Source organism: Lynx canadensis, chromosome X (genome assembly GCF_007474595.2).
Source record: "Lynx canadensis isolate LIC74 chromosome X, mLynCan4.pri.v2, whole genome shotgun sequence".
Classification (NCBI taxonomy): Eukaryota; Metazoa; Chordata; class Mammalia; order Carnivora; family Felidae; genus Lynx; species Lynx canadensis.
In genome coordinates this window covers 84,573,403-84,592,286 of record NC_044321.2, presented here as the reverse complement: position 1 = coordinate 84,592,286, position 18,884 = coordinate 84,573,403, and the positions used below count along the sequence as shown (strand labels likewise).

The window sequence follows — 18,884 nt, the reverse complement described above, 5'->3', positions numbered from 1 at the left end:
AGAGCGAGTGAGCAGGGGGAGTGGCATAGAGAGAGGGAGAGAGAGAATCTCAAGCAAGCTCCATGCTATCAGCACGGAGCCCGACATGGGGCTCAATCTCACAAACTGTGAGATCATGACCTGAGCCAAAATCAAGAGTCGGATGCTTAACTGACTGAGCCACTCAGGCGCCCCCAAGATTATATTTTTAAAACTGTTGGGCTAATTTCCAACAATGTGGATGGAACTGGAGGGTATCATGCTAAGTGAAATAAGTCAGGCAGAGAAAGACAGGTACCATATGTTTTCACTCATATGTGGATCCTGAGAAACATAACAGAAGACCATGGGGGAGGGGAAGGGGGGGAAGTTACAGAGAGGGAGGGAGGCAAACCATGAGACTCTTAAATACTGAGAACAAACTGAGGGTTGATGGGGAGTGGGGGAGAGGGGAATGTGGGTGATGGGCATTGAGGAGGGCACCTGTTGGGATGAGCACTGGGTGTTGTATGGAAACCAATTTGACAATAAATTATATTAAAAAATAAATTAAAAAAATATAAAAATGTGCTGTCAGATTAAAAAAATTAAAACTGTTGGGCTAGATTAATGACCTTCAAACTTTAAAATGCATGACAATTACCTGAGAAACTTGTTAAAACACTGAACTCCCTGGACCCATTCCTTGATTCAGTCGAGGCCAGACTTAGGAATCTGCAGTTTAACAAGTTCCCTGGGTTCTTTTGTTGCATGTGGTCTGTAGCCCACATTTTCAGAAATATTGGGCTGGAGTTTGAATTATAGTTTGATGTTATGTTCAAGAAGTTTCAAGATAGTGGTCCTTTCTGGACAGATCAATGTCAATCCTTCACTCTGCATAGAAAATATCTGCCAATAGAATAATTTTGTTTTTGTAAGTACTTCATACAGAGACGTCTGAAAATAGGCCACATCAGAAACAGGTCTATTCCTTTCCTGTTATAATACATCTCCATTGCCTCTCCATTGTTTCTTACCTAAGTCTCTACAACAACCTCTAACTGGTCTTCAAACCATCAGTATTAGCCTCCCATTCATTCTTCTCACAGCTACCAGACAAATTTTTCTAAAAGGGAAAAATATTCATATTGTTCCTTTGCTAAAGGCCCTTAAAGAGCTCCATTTCACCTACAGAATAAAGTTCAACCTTTTATAAGAGCTTGACCCATCTGGGTTAGGTATTGTTTTCACACTGTCTAGTGCAGACTTCCCTTGAAGTTATCTGGTTTATTTGTGTTTCACTAACTATGAACTCCTGCAGGTTAGGGACTGAGTCTTTCATCACTGTATCTACAACATCTAGCAGAGTGCCTGGCACATAATATATGTCAAATAAATGTTTGATAAAGCAATTTTAAGTATGCTATACTTAATGATAATGTGAATCTTGATTCAATCTGAAAACAAATTTATCCTTAAAGATAATTGTAGAAAACAGAGTCTAAGGTGTGCCTCCTCCCTACAGTCAAAGACCACATATCTTGACAGGGCATGCCTCCCCACAGAAAGGATGTATTATAGACACACAGATAAAAAGTTAAACACTAATTCTACTCTATAGACTTTGGGTTTAATGTGACGCTTACTGCCACAGTGCTGATCCCCCTGAAATTACCATACTGGCAGAGTAGTGCTAATGGTGGCAATAATCCCTCTCCAACCTGGGGCTTGACTATGCCTCAGTTTCCCACTTAAATTCAGGAGCTAGGACAGGTGCCATTTCAGCCCCAACCTCAAGTTACAACACAGTCATCCTGGCTCACTAGGAGACTGGTAATTTAGACGCTTATGAGGAGGTTCAGAGGATATAAAAGTCTTAAAACACTTGGAAGAGGTTGAATGTCTACACACCACTTGGAAGAGGCTGAATATCTACACAACTCTAAATTTGTGCTGATGCTGAGGAAAAGAAAATAAGATATGCTATTACAAGGCCATGTACAAATTGTAGCATACATGTTATCTAATTAATAGGGTATTCTGTAATTGTATTAAAATTTTTATGCTAAAGGTCTATGGTCATAGTTTTTGTTTTGGGGTAGCAAGGTTTCTAGAAAGCAAATTCAACATTTGGTGTTGCTATATGTTGCTATATGTTAATGCTAAACATTAATATATGTTAATGTTTTCTGGAGGAATGTCAGTCGGCAAACTCTACAACATCAATGTACTTATTCAATCCTTCGGGATAATAAATTGTGCAATATCCAGAGCTGTTCAGAATCTGATAAGAATATTTGATGGTGCAAGGTGAAGCAACTACTGACTAGCAACATATACACAACAGGCTAATAACAATTAGAACGATATTTGTTGGGCAGTGTAAAAAGATAAACAGGAGATTTAGGGGTTTGAGGCAAAGAAAACTTATACAAATGAACATAAGAAATGTTGGTGACCCTTTGTCCTTGTGTTAATCAGTTCTGTTTTCCTATAACACGAGACCTTGGGAAGGAGAATTCCAGTGAACAAAATGTTGCTGTATCCAGGGGGAAAACATGAGCACAAAAGCAAGCCACAGCCTAGACCTACAATGAAATTGGGACATGGTCTGTACCACTTGCCACTTTACCTGCAACCTTTCAGACCAGGTGAAACTGGTCCAAGAATGTATGGAAGGGACATGCACTTTGTACCTTAAATACTTTCAAACTCTAGTGAGTGCCATTTTTGTGTAGATCTAAAAGCCCCATCTATTCTTTTTAATGTTTATTTTGAGATAGAGAGAGAGTGCTAGAGTGTGAGTGCACGTGAGCGGGGGAGGGGAAGGGGGGCTGGGAGGGGAGGGGGGAGAGGGAAAGAGAAGAGAGGGAGAGAGAGGGAGAGGGGGAGAGAGATTGAGAGAGAGAGAGAGAGAGAGAGAGAGAGAATCCCAAACAGGCTTACACTGCCAGTGCAGAGCCCAGGAGGGGCTCGAACTCACAAACCTTGAGATCATGACCTGAGCAGAGATCAAGAGTCGGTAGCTTGGGGCGCCTGGGTGGCTCAGTCGGTTAAGCGTCCGACTTCAGCCAGGTCACGATCTCGCGGTCCGTGACTTCGAGCCCCACGTCGGGCTCTGGGCTGATGGCTCAGAGCCTGGAGCCTGTTTCCGATTCTGTGTCTCCCTCTCTCTCTGCCCCTCCCCCATTCATGCTCTGTCTCTCTCTGTCCCAAAAATAAATAAACGTTGAAAAAAAAAATTAAAAAAAAAAAAAAGAGTCGGTAGCTTAATGGACTGAGCCACCCAGGTGCCTAAAAGCCCCAACTAAGTTGATATTTCAATGTCAGACTAAAATGTCCTTAGTTAAAAAAATGCAATAAGGCCTGAAAAGATGAGGTTCCCTGGAAGGAAAGGACCATGTCATTGTTTATCTTTAGCTATTCCCTTCTCACTCTTTTACTACCACAGCATCCAGTACAGTGCTGGGCATAAAGGGTATTCAAATTTTTGCTGAATTTGGAACTTTTTGTATGCATTCTCTTCAGGTATAGATTGTAATAGGGGGATTACATTGGAAAATTCATTAATCATTAAAATTAGGAACAACATTGTGTTTAGGGATAAGGTATTCATTTTGATCTGGTCATAAGAACCCAAGGGTACAAAAGTTACAGGTGTCCCATTAGTATTCTATGAGGTATCTGGATTAGAGAAAAAGAGAATTTGGTATGCCTCTGCAGAAATTTTCGTATCATTTAGTATAAAAAAATTCATAAATAAGAACAGTGTACTAACTGAGAATATTAAATTTCCTCCTGTATGAAGTATTACAAAAGTTAACTTTTGTACTAAGGTCCACACACTAAATATAAAAACAAACATAAGGGGCGCCTGAGTGGCTCAGTCTGTTAAGCATTGAGCTTCCGCTCAGGTCATGATCTCCTGGTTCTTGAGTTTGAGCTCCTTGACTCTGTGCTGACAGCTCAGAGCCTGGAGCCTGCTTTGGATTCTGTGTCTCCCTTTCTCTCTGCCCCTCCCCTGCTCATGCCTGTATCTCTCTCTCTTAAAAATAAAATAAACATTAAAAAAAATTTTTTTAATAAACATAAACCATGTGATTTTACACTTTCACAATAAATTGTTTCTGAAAGTCAATAAGGAAAATAAATCTAGGCTGTAAAACTACACTTTGAAGTTACATTAGTTTGATATAAAAAGTACCACATTAGTACAAAGAAATATAACTAAAATGCTTGTTATCACAGTCAAAAACATTCTGTTCTTATCATAGTGAGGTAACTAGTTCCTTGACATTGACAATAGATACAGTTAAAGCCTGAGGCCAGTCTGAAAATGAGGCAGGAGGAGGGAAGGAAAGAGAAGCTATCAAGTGCATGGTAATCAGTGTTTTCCAAATTCTATTTCAGGTGTTAAGTATTTTAAGAGAAAATGAGTCTATAGATAAACAAATTTAGAAAATATTTCATTTAACAGTGTTGAACAGTACTTCTTTAGCATATCAGAGGCTCTGAGAAGCCCTGCAGTGATATGCATTGTCAGTCTCCAAAAAAAAGTGCTATAGATGAGGGTGAGGAGGTGGTTAAAATATCCTTTAATGAACCAGGCTGTATACTTAGTGCTTTGTATATTATCTGATTTACCCCTCACAATAACCCTATGAGGTAGGTACAGTTATTACCATCACCCCCCTCCCCCCACATTCTATAGACGAAAAAACTGAGTCTTCAAGAGGTTAATTTGGCCAAGGTTATAAAGCTATTACACTACAGTGTTGGGATTCAAATCAAAATCCATCTGATTCCTAAATCCCCTCTCTTTATCACTGTGCCATCAAAAGGTCCACAGCCATTTCTATTGTTAGGGATGAACATCTTGATTTTAAGGAGTTGTTGCTCCTTAAAATGAAAATGCACATGGAGAAGAACAAGATAGTTGTTTTAGTTTCTTGATTATGTGATTTCTCCCTGAATTTCTCAAAACCAGCCCAGAAAACCAGAAATTTGGATGGCATGGTTTTTTTCCCTGCGTTTACATCTAAAACAATTACATATCTCAAAATGTAGTAGGGAACAGCTGTAATAACCAAAGGAGAAACAGCACGTTTAGTAATAAAAAACGTTAGCAAAAGATTCAAGAGAACTAACATTTGCTAAATGCCCACTCCATGACAAACACTTTACTTACAACATCACAGAAAATGGGCATTATTATTCCACTTTTTATGAACAAGATAAATGAAGTCCAGGTTTCACAACTCGTCCAAGATTACATATTTATTAGTTGGTAGAACTAAAATCAAGCTAAGCAGTCAGACTCAGGGACACCCATTCTTCCACTGTAATATGCTATCTCTCAATTTCAAATAGACCACATTCATCTTTGGTACAATATACTGAAATAAAAATAGAGCAATCATGTAGCTTTCCTTATCATCAAAGAATAATCCGCTTGTCTTTCATTACATTACTCAAGGTAAATCAATATGCTCCTCTTCATCAGTTCAACCAAAAGGCATCAGTCAAATAGGAACAGCAAAAAGGGTTGGAGGTTGGGGGATTAGGGTAAGGGAGGTGACTGGTGAGCTGGCACTAGCCAGTTTTGGTCTCTCTTAAACATCCTGTCCTCTTGCCAAAATGAAATGATGGTGGTGGAAAACAGGAATTTGAAATACCATTACAACTCAAATCATTTTGGGGCGATGTTAAATATAGGTTGCTCATAGATCTATGAATGACAACCGCAATATAATCACATTTTCTAGCTTTCATCTAAATGCCTGTTGAAATCCTCTACAATGAGAAAAGATGTACCAACTTGAAAATGTATTAATGGCTAACTGATTTACAAATCAGTTACGTTCTTAAAACTTTCACGAACATTACAAATGCTATTAAAATAAGCCAACTTCTGAGATCACCATAGGTTAGGAAAACAAAATGCAGAGTCCTCAAGGTGAAACACACAGAAAAGGTGAGGTAAAGCTTGAATCGACATTACAAAGACACTAAATAAGCAGAGAAAATTCTAAACCAGCATAATCAGGAATAATATAATAAAGTATATTTCACCAGGCTATCATTATGAACAAAAGCTACAAAGGTAACCCTAGTGGGTTGTGTTTCACCTATTCACTTGTAAGTCAGCTGTTGGGAAGTAAAGGCAGCATATTTTCCCATAGTAATGTGCTAAACAGTGTTTGGGTTCCCAAATGAGCCTACAAATGATTACATGTGAAAGGTGTTGAGAACTAAAAACTGCAAAGCAAATTATGAACTATTATTTAGCCCATACTTGTAATAAAACTTTTCAGGAAGCAGGATCACTGGAATAACTAAAGCAAAACACACAAAAGCACTTCAAACTTATCTTAAATACCAGGACATAAGAAAATACATATATATTCAGGAGGATTACATGGCTAATGGGTGGTTTTTGTGGAGATTGTGGGAGTAAGTTATGGACACATTCAAGGTTGTTAAATAGGAGAGCGCTGACTTGTTATGTTAAATTTCACTTCAAAAGAAGTGGAACCCCACAGAAAGAAGCTCAGATTTTTTAAAAAAGAACATGGGGCTCCAAGAGGGTGTGAGGGTATGTGTGTAACATTATCTAAGGTAAAATTAATCATGCTATGAAAGGCAGGGGAAGAGGGTGGAAACATAGGATACAAAATCTGCTCTCAGAAGGAAAGAAGTGGTGTAGAAGGCACCCCTGAATAGGAGTTTCTGTGCAAACTGCCAACTGGTAGAGTTTTGTATAGTGGGCTATCATTTCAAGGGACATGCTAATTTTAAAAACAAGTAATTCGATTTTAATGATGTCTTAAATATCATCTTGATTGAGCTTGTATGTTCTGCATATCATTAATAAGGTGTAACATAAGAATATTATGATTCTCCTCCGCCCTTACTCTAATAAATTTTCCTCTTTCCTAGAGTGACAAAAACTACTGTCATCAGATGAACCCAGCGTGTCATAAATGAAAATTGCCAATATATTTGATTCTTCATACAAAGCTGTTAAACTTAGCACTATTAAGTACTGACAAGAACAGATATTGAAGGGGGCAAGTGAGGGGAAGCAGGATTCTCATGGGAAATAAGCAAAAATACCAAGAAAGGTAAGAGGTGGGTATGTGTGTAAGGGGGAAAGAAAAAAATATATGTAAATAGTGATATGAAGGGTAAAGAGAATTTTTTCACATTAAAATAGGAAAAAATTAGTCTTTAAAGTTCTTTATGGGGCGCCTGGGTGGCACAGTCGGTTAAGCGTCCGACTTCAGCCAGGTCACGATCTCGCGGTCCGTGAGTTCGAGCCCCACGTCAGGCTCTGGGCTGATGGCTCAGAGCCTGGAGCCTGTTTCCGATTCTGTGTCTCCCTCTCTCTCTGCCCCTCCCCCGTTCATGCTCTGTCTCTCTCTGTCCCAAAAATAAATAAACGTTGAAAAAAAAAATTTTAAAGTTCTTTAGTGTTCAAGGTTCATTTTACATATGAAGAAACCACTTAGTGTTAACAAGAAAGGACGACATTAACAATCATACAGGTTAGATATATTCAAAAGGCCAAAACAATTCTTTAAATTCTCCTAATAGTCTGTAAGTCATTTCTATTATCAGATATGATTTGTTCCTGTTGTTGCTATAGTCACATTATTAATGCTTCCTTTAGGATTTATCAATGGTATTGGAATATTTTGGGTTTTTTAAAAAATAACAGGGGCGCCTGGGTGGCTCAGTCGGTTAAACATCCAACTTAGGCTCAGGTCATGATCTCACAGTTCGTGAGTGCAAGCCCCACATCCGGGCTGTGTGCTGACAGTTCAGAGCCTGGAGCCTGCTTCGGATTCTGTGTCTCCCTCTCTCTCTGCCCCTCCTCCTCTCATACTCTGTCTCTGTCAAAAAATAAACATACAAAATTTTTTTTTAAATAATGGATTTTTTTCTGATTACAAGTATAAGACATACTCATTATAGGAAATTCAGAAAATAAGAAAAACATAATGAAAAGAACAATAATCACCCATAATTTTACCAACCAGAAATAACCAACGTTAACATTTTGGTGTATTTTCTTCTTAAAAGCTAAGACTTTTTATTAGTTGAAGGCAGCATTTAATTAACTAAGCTACTTCAACATTTTATCTGAAATGATAAATGTCTTGAGAAACACACACATCAACAAGGGAGTTCTAGACCATCTTCTTTCAAAAAAGCAAAAATAAAGAGGGTTAACTCAAAATCACTGATTTGTATCTAACTTAAGCCTTCAAGCATTAAAACCAAGTAAATCACGACTAGGTCCTGATCCTAACAGCCTCCATGATGTCAGGCATGAATCACCAAACTTTCTTTTCAAAAGAAATGAATACTATAATAAGTCTATGGGTAAATTCAAGCAGCAAGTATATGCCATGATATATAGAAAGACACGCACATACAGCTGAAAGAGGAAAAAAGAACAGGAAATACAATAATAACAAAGAGCCCTTGTACTCTGCTTTGCTCATAGGGCTCCAAAGTGGGTGTTCACAGCAAAATGTGGCAACTCTGAACTGGCTTGGTAACTGCATCAAAAAGTGCATGTACTCTGTGCTTGGAAATAACTCCCTACACTATATAGTTGAGGAGCGTCACAGTTAACTAGCTCCGGAGCAGTGAAAGAGAGCGTTTCTGTGGGTGACTGAGTTCCTACCACATGCTGCAAGAGGTCACTCCCTGAAGAGACAAAGTTCAAAAATTCTTCATCTTGGGGTGTGAGGTAGTCTTCTAGGGTTCTGGTACTGTTCTGTTTCTTGATCTAGGCTCTGGCTACACAGGCATGTTTACTTTGGGAAAATTCACTGAGCTATATACTAATGATTTCTGTACCTCATTGGTATGTATGTTATACTTCAACAAAATTTACATATACAAAAAATTTTTTGTCCCTAAGATAATATTTGTGGTACCCTATCAAGTAAACTCTGGGGAAAACCCCAACCAATAATTTACAGTTCAGTGGTCGTCATGAAAACGAAAAGCGATCTTAGCCAATGAGGTGCTACTTCACCAAGCAACAAGGAAATTAATTAGGTGCAAAACTCATTTGTGACAAAGACATCACCGATAGGAATATTATGGGGAGAAGAGAAACTAAAGGTACAAATGGTGATCAAACCTTTCAAAAGACCAAGTACACAATAGGTAATGCATATGGGTTAGACCAGATCACGTTTATGGCCAGAAGTATATATATTTACATAAATCTCTATAGAGCATATTTTTGCTTAAAAAAATTTTTTTAACATTTATTCATTTTTGAGAGAGAGTGACAAAGCGTGAGTGGGAGAGGGACAGAGAGAGAGAGGGAGACATAGAATCCGAAGCAGGCTCCAGGCTCTGAGCTGTCAGCACAGAGCCTGATGCGGGGCTTGAACCCATGGACTGCAAGATCATGACCTGAGCTGAAGTCCGATGTTTAACAGACTGAGCCACCCAGGCGCCCCATTTTTTAAATGTACCAATTCATAATCCTCCCTGTCACCATTTCAGCACTTCCTTTCTGCCAGTTAATGAAAGAGAAGCTCGATCCCTACCCCCCTCAAAACTTACCCCATTCAACTTGTAAGGGAATCCTCTATTTTTAATTACATAGGGAAATGCTTACAATAACAAGCTGGATACAAAACTGTACATACAATATATAATTATAATTCTTTAAATATATATACAGAGCAAAAGAAGAAAATAACAAAAATACCCCAAAATGATAAAATGCTTCTATTTATGGATTTTTATATTTTCCTTTAAATTTTATTTTCTTAATACATTAATACTTATAAAAAATAACCATTATGATAAAAGTAGGATATAAAACCCTATCTACACATGAAAAAGAAACATGAAGGAATATTAATGGTATTGTGGAATTATGCATAGTTTTTTAAAAAATTTTTTAGCATTTATTATTGAGAGACAGAAAGAGACAGAGCACGAGCAGGGGAGGCGCAGAGAGAGAGGGAGACACAGAATCTAAAGCAGGCTCCAGGCTCTGAGCTGTCAGCACAGAGCCCGACATGGGGCTCGAACCCACCAACTGTGACATCATGACCTGAGCTGAAGTCAGACGCTCAACAGACTAAGCCACCCAGGCGCCCCAGGAATTATGCATAATTTTTAGTTTTATGATTTTCTGTGTTTTCCAAGTTTTCTGCAAGAAGCAGGATTAACTTCATAATCAGAAATAACAGAAAATGTCTTTGATACTCTGTTTATTCCATTTAAGGCTGGGAACAGATTAAATATGGCATTCTGTAGGAGATAACACATCTTCCAGGGACTGAGGGGGGCATGGAGTTCTTTATGTGCTTAGAAAAACAATATCTGAGGTGCCTGGCTGGCTAAGTCGGAGAACATGTGACTTTTGATATTGGGTTGTGAGTTTGAGCCCCACATTCAGTGCAGATTACTTAAAAATAAAATCTTAAAAAAAAATAATTTGCTGATCAAGCTATTTTTTAAAGGTTTTTATGTAATGGAATTCCACATATCACCAACAAATTCAGTGGAAGCATTTTAAGTGGAGACATAAATTGAATGCTGGTGTAAATCAAGCTTTTAAAACAAAACAAAAAAACAGAACAGGGAAAGTTCAATGTAAATACTCATTCTCACTATCTCTTTGTTACATAAGTCATTTTGCCATTAAAAATACATAAACCATACTTATGACCCAAGCTCAGCAACCTGGAGAGTGAGGATGGACAACCAGAACAGATGACAGGGTGTGTGGAATCCAATGACGAGAGCAGAAGTTGCAACTTTCTGTTGTATTTCCATAAAATCAATCTCTAACAATTTTTATGAAATAATGGAATACAGAACAATGAAATCATTACTTGTTCACTGTCTTTTCCTTTAAAATGCAGAATGTTTGTGTTCATAACTCTCTCTCACGGTGCTTGGAACAGAGTAGGCACTCAGTAAACATACATTGCGTGAATAAACTAGTGAAGGCATAAAAAAATAAAAAATGGATAAAAACCCATTAACTGGCCCATGATGGTGATTACCATAGAAATTAAGGAGCCTGCAATCTGGAAGAATTTGTACACTCTTATTCCTCCTAATTTACCTTATTTTGTATATTCAGGTAAGAAGCATAGTATGCACACAATATATCCTTGATAAATGCTCAATGAATTGGATTTCAATCCCCTTCCCCACTAAATACTTTTCTAGTGAATCTTATGACCCTCTGGAATTCTTTTCATTCTTGGGTATTTTTTTTTTTCATTCTTGGGTATTTAAAGCAACTCGACAATCATTTTCAGAGCACACACAGTACAAAGGTTCCCATGAGGAATATGAAAATAAAATATTAAAATAACTACAATCCAGTAGGAAGGTAAAACATATAAACACATAACTACCAGTAAAATGCAAAAAGTACTATAAGACACGGAATGCCATGGGAGCTAAAACAAAAGGATTATTTTGTTTTTGGTGTGGACTGTGGTGGGAAGAGTAAAGGAAGGAATTGACAAAGGCTTCAAAGATGAGACATTTGTGTTGGGTTTTGAAGGATGGGTAAGTTTTTGGCAAGCAGAGCTGGGAAAAAAAGGGTATAGAGGCAAAAGAGAAGTATAAACAAAGGAATGATAATGGGAAAGGACAGAGGGCATTTAGGGATCAATATGAGAGAAGAGGTACATAAAGCTTTGAAAGTATGTTGGGACCAGATTAAGAGTCTTGTATCCCATGCTGGGAAATGGAGTGTAAAATCTGTAAGCAATGGCTTTTCACACGATGGCACAGATGTGATCAGAGCTGTGTTCCAGCGGCAATGTGGAAGATCTAGAAGGAAGAAACAACCGATCAGTGGCAGGGAGAACAATTAGGAGGCTAAGCATTTGTTCCTATGAGAAGACACAGGAACTAAAAGCAGGGTAATAACAGTTGCAAGGGAGAATGGGACATATGTGAGATTTAAAGTGATAGAATCAATTGGATGTGGCATTTACTGGAGGCAAGGGTGGTGGTGGCCCGGTGTGAACACCAGGAAGAAGAGGTGTTAGATGAATGAATTAATAAAACAACCAAAATGAAACAAAAGAGAGATAAGAGAAGTAAAAGACAGCTTGGGAGAATTTCAGAGCAGTGGTCAACAGTGTTAAATATGGTACAGCAGAAATATCAAAAAGGATGTATCTAGAAATGGATTTTGAAATGGTTCTTTACATTGGTAAACCATCACCACCCAGTCTCTTCTCATCCTCGTTTGAACCTCTCTATTGAAAAAAGGTTCTCTTCAAAGTCAACATCCTAGGAAAAAAGCAGAATAAAAATTAAATGTCAAGTGGTTGAGAAGGGATTGGGTGGTGATAAATCAGTACAAAATATTATCTTGAAGTCCTTTGTGAATGAAAAGATTGGTAGCTTGAGGGTGGTAGAAATAGTTATTTGAAAAAAGAATGACAAACACAGGTGGGCCCAAAGATGACTTTCTTGTGAAGAATTCAGTCTACTCACCCTATTCCTAAAGTGTGAAAGTTAGGATTCCAAGTAATGTGGATTTAGTACTCTAGGCTATTCATTTTCAAAGTATGTACTACAAACATCAGACTCCATTTTTGTTTTCCAGAATACATTTATTTAACTATCTTGATCGTGATAAAAAAATATTTCAGGAGCTTCCTTATATGCCAGGCACTGTGTTAAATACTGTATTTGTATTATCTCATTTAATCCCAGCAACTTTATGAGGAAAGTGTATTATTAAGACCATCCTAAACAGGAGAAAACAGGCACATAGAAAAGTAAAATAACTGGCCTAAGATTTTTAAAATACAGAAAGTCCCTGACTTAATAATGGATCGACTCAATGGCTGTATCAAAGTAAAACACATTCAGTAGAAACTTTGGATTTGGAATGTTGATCTTTTCTGGGGCTAGCAATATGCAGTAGTGAGGCCAGCAGTGATGCTGGGCAGCGGCAGTGACCTGGCACTCCCAGCCAGCCATGCGGTCGTGAGGGTAAACAATCTACATTTACATCCATTCTGTACCCTACAACTATTCTGTTTTTCACTATCTGTACAGTTTTCAACCAATTACATGAGATAGCCACATTTTATTATAAAACAGGCTTGGTGTTAGATGCCTTTGCCCAACTGTAGGCTAAGGGAGGTGTTCTAAGCATGTTTAAGGTAGGCTACACTAAACTATGATGTTTGGTAGGTTAGGTGTATTAAGTGCATTTTCGACTTACTGATATTTTCAATTTATAATGGGGTAATCAGAGGTGTAACCCCATCCTAAGTTGACCAAAATCTGACCAAAAATCTGAAGTGGCAGAGCCCAACCTGTTAATATGTTCTACTGTCTTTCAACAATGTATACAAGCAACTGTTTTATACATCTCATTGGAGACCACCAAATCATTAACTTAAACTGCTTGGTTCATTCACTTTTTTACAACCCTCAGGAATAACACTTACCCTGTCATGCCTTGGAATATGTTTCAAGTTCCCATAAATGTGTCATGGATTATGAAGGTTGTAGCACTGCTCAGGTCTTTCAATTAATTCATGCCTGCACATGTTTACTCGAGGAAAATTGTACAAGCAGGTACCTACAGCACTTCAACCCGTGGGCTGTGCTCAATTAGATAGCATGCAAGGTTCAGGCCCATCTGCCCAGCAAAAGCAGAACAGTCAGTTGCACAATAACATATGTAACGTGTCTCATCATGACAGTCCTACATTTTACATGGCTTTAGTGCTTACTCTAAGTTTTGGCTGCTTATCTCATTTTCATATTTAAGATAAGATATATGAATAGTGATTAACCTTGGAAACCAAAATTTTCTCCTAATTCCCTTCCAGGACTCTGGATCAATGTGGTTGAAAAATATCCAGAGACTGTAAGACAAGCTGTTAATAAACATCTATCATTTGCAATTATTTATCTGTGTAAATCAGGATTTTTCTGGATACTTTGCAACCCAAAACAATAGACAGAAATAAACTGCATGGGTTGATGCAAGGCTATGACTACCTTTTGTGAAATTTCGGTATACATAAAAACAGCCTCATTTTCCTGACTGATTGCTCTTTATATAGTGGAGTTCCTCTACAATAAACAAAAGTGTTAAAGCAACTGCTCTAAACCAGTTAGTTCTGTTCCTTGAAACAAATGGGTCTTCATGTTCCCAGGACTGTGATAGGGGAGAGTATGGATGTTCATCCTAAATTCAAAAGGCAAACAATTCAAGCACTCCTGTGAGAATGGCTAAAGAGAGGTTTCATAAACAAAGACAACAGCAATGGCTTTTCCACATTTGGTGGCCCTTGGGTAATTCAAGACAATACATACTGAGTTAATCAACATTTAAACCTCAGTCCTACCTCTTTGCCACTAAGATCCCAGATAAGTTGTTTCTGACCAGAGATTACAATGAACCCTAGCCTAGGCTAACTCTCAGGAATGAGCAAAGCAAACAATACAAAACTTTGGGAGCAAATATTCAACAACACACGTGCATGAAATGCAAAGTGATTTTGTCCCCTGTGTTGAAAAGAAGTTTCTCGAGGCATTCATGGAAGAAATGTGATTCTATACTTCAAGTAACTAGCTAGCTTTTTATGGCTAGTTAGCCTAGTGGTAAAATTTGCTGTAGTTATCATCTCAGTAGTAAAATTTTTAAGTCTCAAAATACCTTTCTGAGTGTCACTTAATTAAGTGCTCAATATTTAGGCCTTTATTTCTAGACAGTATCTTGAAATAAAACAGCCATGATTTTGGGGCACCTGGGTGGCTCAGTCGGTTAAGCGGCCGACTTCGGCTCAGGTCATGATCTCACGGTCCGTGAGTTCGAGCCCCACATCAGGCTCTGTGCTGACAGCTCAGAGCCTGGAGCCTGTTTCAGATTCTGTGTCTCCCTCTCTCTGACCCTCCCCTGTTCATGCTCTGTCTCTCCCTGTCTCAAAAATAAATAAAACGTTAAAAAAAAACAAACAAACAAATAAAAACAGCCATGATTCTATTTAAACTGACAGCTGCATAAGCATCTATTTGTATGTTTTCTGCATCTTGCTGGCTTTAACCTACTGTAATAACCAACTTTAATTGAGTGTGATTATTATCTGCTAGGTGGTTTACATATATTATCCTTAATCCTAGCAACGTAGGGGCACCTGGGTGGCTCAGTCGGTAAAGCATCCAACTTCGGCTCAGGTCACCACCTCATGTTTCCTGGGTTCACGCCCGGCACCAGGCTCTGTGCTGACAGCTCAGACCCTGGAGCCTGCTTCAGATTCTGTGTCTCCTTTGCTCTCTGCCCCTCCCCCACTCGCACTCTGTCTCCCTCTCTCTCAAAAATCAATACACATTAAAAAAGTTTTTTAAATTACAAAAAAAAGAAGAAAACAATCCCAGCAACATAAGTATCTCCATCTTACAGATGCAGAAACTGAGACTCAGTAAAGTTACAGAACCTGATCAAGGGTACAAAGCTATTGTGTGCTAAATCCAGAATTTGACACCCGTTCTTGACTATGATGCCTGTGCTTTTTGTAGTACACCATATTGTCTCTGAATAGCATATAAGTAAGATGTATGTAGACTGCTTGGCACTTAGTGGGAGCTCAACAAAAATTAATTTTAGTGTCCCTTAAAACTATCACATAAATATAAGCTTACATCCTTAACAGAAAGTAGGATAAAAGTGATCTAAATAGGAACTGTCTTATTAAAGAGTACTCTTCAATTTCAAATCATTCATGCAAACGAATCTCACTTGGAAGAGACAAAGTTAAACTTTTGCATTTAGATAGCCAATTGAAACATAAGGACTTTAAAATTTACCAAATCCTTATTCTTCATTTTTATTAGACTTTAAAACATAATTTCATTCTAATCAATGACTTATCAACCAGGAGAGATACACTTGCTCCTTTAATCAATATTAAAATCTAAGAATCGCAGCATTTTAGAGCTGGAAGGGATCTTAAGAGTTCATCTCCTTCGCTTTTGTCTCTGCACACTCTGCCAATTTGGCCTCCACCTCCTAACTCTATACTATCATTTGGCTAGTGAGTAACTTGTACAAGGTCACAAAGCTGCTAGGGGCAAAGAAGGGACTAAAAGAACTCCGATCTCCTGAGTTCCAGTTCAGTGCTCTTTCCATTTTACCACCCAACCCTTGCAAGTGCTCTCTAGGGAGGGCCAAACCCACCGCTTTAAGAAAAACACAAAGCCTCTAGTACTGAAATAAGCAGATTCATCTCTCCAGTGACTCCTCAAAAGGCTAATCCTATCAGCCTTTACTGAAAAGGATGGTGTATTAAAACTCTTTACAGGCGTTAGTTCATTTCATCCTCAAGGCAAACCTGTGGGAGTAGTTTTTCTTAGTTCTTTCCCTTTTGATTGATGAGGGAACACAGACTCGAAAGACTTCAAATAAGTTGCCCAAGGTCACAGGACTAGTTAGCAATGGAGCTGGAATTTAACCAAGGTCTGACTTGGGGCCCAGCTCTCGAACAACTATGATATACTGCTATTTTGTGTCTCTTCCTTTTTCTCCATTTTTTTTTCTCTTTGTCCTTTGGGGCTTCGGATCATACATACACTGTCACTACCTAATCACAAATAGGGAGAAGGTTTCTGGAAGAATCACCCAACAGGGAAAAACTGTAACCCACACCATCTCCACAAATTGAAGACCCACCTGGACTATTTTTCCCAAAGTCTAGGCCTTTGCCATCCTCTTCCACAAAGCTCTTTTTTTTTTTTCCAGTAACATTAATCACCTGTTTGGCCACTCAATAACCGAAATCAGATGTTTCAAAGGCAAACGAAAGCACTGATACCGACAGTCGCTTGGGACCCGAGACCCCGGGGCAGAGAAGAGCCCCCAAACTAGGCAAAGTTTCCACCCAAACTGCAATGAGGTTAACAGGGCACAGTAACACAATCTCGTGTACTTGATACTAGGAAACAGGGAGAGAAAAACTGGGAGAGAGGAGGGCAAAACCTGCCTCGGGCCTGAGGCTGTTAAACAGGAAAAAGAGTGAGGAAGGGATTTCCAGGCCGCCTGCACTCCAGTCATTTCAAAGCCAATGCCCACCACCAAAGCAGCCAACGCAAGGCACCCTTGTGGAACACCAGGAAAAGGCGACCCAAGGAGCCCAAACAGTCCTTCTCGACTTGCCAGCCTCCGCACTCCGTTGGTCTCTTACCCTTTTCCACCAGACAGGCACATTCTGAAGGATTTTTTTTCGCCCCACTCCCCACGCAGGGTGAGATCTCGGGAAGGAGAAGACCCTGCCTCACTTGGTAGGGACAGAAAGGGCACTCGTTTTCCCAGCGATGCAAGGGGATAGGGGAAAGACAGCACCGAGCAAAATAAGAGGAAAAAAAAAAAAAAAAAAACAACTGGCCTCGGAGGGGGGTTGATGGGGCGCAATGTAGTAGCTGCACTCACCCGGGTGAGACATGGGGATGACCTCATTGCGGGTCCCCGGGAAGTTAAAGATGACGGCTCCAGACGCCCCTCTCTCGTAAGCCAGATGGATCTTGTCTGCGAAGGTGCAGCCCCCGCCGCGCTGGATGAGGGCCAACCAAGAGACCTGCACGGCGCTTCCCCAGTCCCCCGGGACCGTGGGCACCGTGAAATTCGTGTGTGGGTTACAGGCGTTGAGCGCCCCCGGCCCGTCGGGCGGCACCAGGACCCCGGCCACGGGCTCGAGCGGCGAATCTTGGCCGTACACGCCCTCCTCGCTCAGCTCCCACACCGTGCGGTTCACTCCGGTGTGCGGAACCCGCCAGGACACGTTGAGGTACGCGGTCCACACAGCCTCGGCCCCCCGGGAGCCGGGGGCTTGGGGACTCAGAGCAAGCAGGAAGCACCACGCCAGCAATCGGGAAAAGCCGCAGCCACCGCGGCACAAGACCCCGGCCCCGGGCGGCGGCCCCATGGCGCGCGCGCTCTGCGGTTCCCGAGGGGCCCCTGGCACGCGCCCTCCTGGCTCTCGGCGGGACCCGGCCGGGCCCAGGTGCGCGCCAGGTGGGAAGGAGGCGGAGAGGGGCCGGCACGCGCCGGAGCTAGGTGGGAGCCGCGAGGCACGTAGACTCGGCGAAGTGGCTGCAGCAGATGCAGCTCTTCGCAGCTCCGGTCCTCGCCGCTACTGCTGCGGCCGCGTCGGGCTCTGGGGCTTTAGCTGGAAGCTCCGCCCAGAGGACTGGGGGTAGAGGTGGCTGGGAGGGAGGAAAGGACACTGCGGGATCCGCCTCTTAAAAGGGTAACAGGATGGGCAGGCTAGTTAGAGTAGGCTCTGAGGCTGTGTGGCCAGGTGTGTCGCGTCGCGTTCTAAAAAATGGACAGGCCAGGAACTATATACCATCTGCGACCGTAAAAACTCTCCAGTAGGAGAGCCCGTTTGGGGTTGCAAGAATAGGTTTTTCGCTCCAAACATTTGCCTAAAGGCCTTTTCTGGCTTAAGGTGCCAGAATGTGAAAGTACTTCTGGAAAGCGCGAATCAGAAGGGTCTGAGTTGTAGTCAAGGGAATTCGGATGGGTGGGTGGTGTCCGGAGAGGGGGCAGGCAGGCTGTTTATTGATTCTCTGGAGGGGGAGGGGCAGGAAAAGCGCATTGTTACTTTTTTTTTTTTTAAAGCTTTCTCCTTTCTTGCTCCAGACAAGCGTCATACTGGGTATTTCCTTCTGACGCTTACCTCGTGCTAAATAGACTGCATCAGAAGCCCCTTCTGAAAGTAATCTTAGTCCTCAGAAAAGAATTACCGTTTCACACACATCAAAACTAAGTCTCTTCTCTCGTCTTCCACAAACAGGTTTACTCGAATCTATACATCTGCGCCATTCCTGACCTTAGCTATATAATCTTTGCCCATTTCCCACCAACTGAAGGGAGCCTGACTCACCTT

At 40.5% G+C, this 18,884-nt stretch overlaps 1 protein-coding gene across 1 annotated transcript in view; it reads right to left on the bottom strand.

The window, feature by feature from the left end:
• The window catches only part of RNF128 (ring finger protein 128), a 63,174-nt gene extending 45,256 nt beyond the window's left edge, over nt 1–17,918 (bottom strand). The window contains exon 1 of the mRNA XM_030306124.1: nt 17,426–17,918. Within this exon, the coding sequence (XP_030161984.1) occupies nt 17,426–17,918 (493 nt within the window). The remainder of the gene's footprint in view (nt 1–17,425) is intronic.
• Nucleotides 17,919–18,884: the final 966 nt, after the last annotated feature.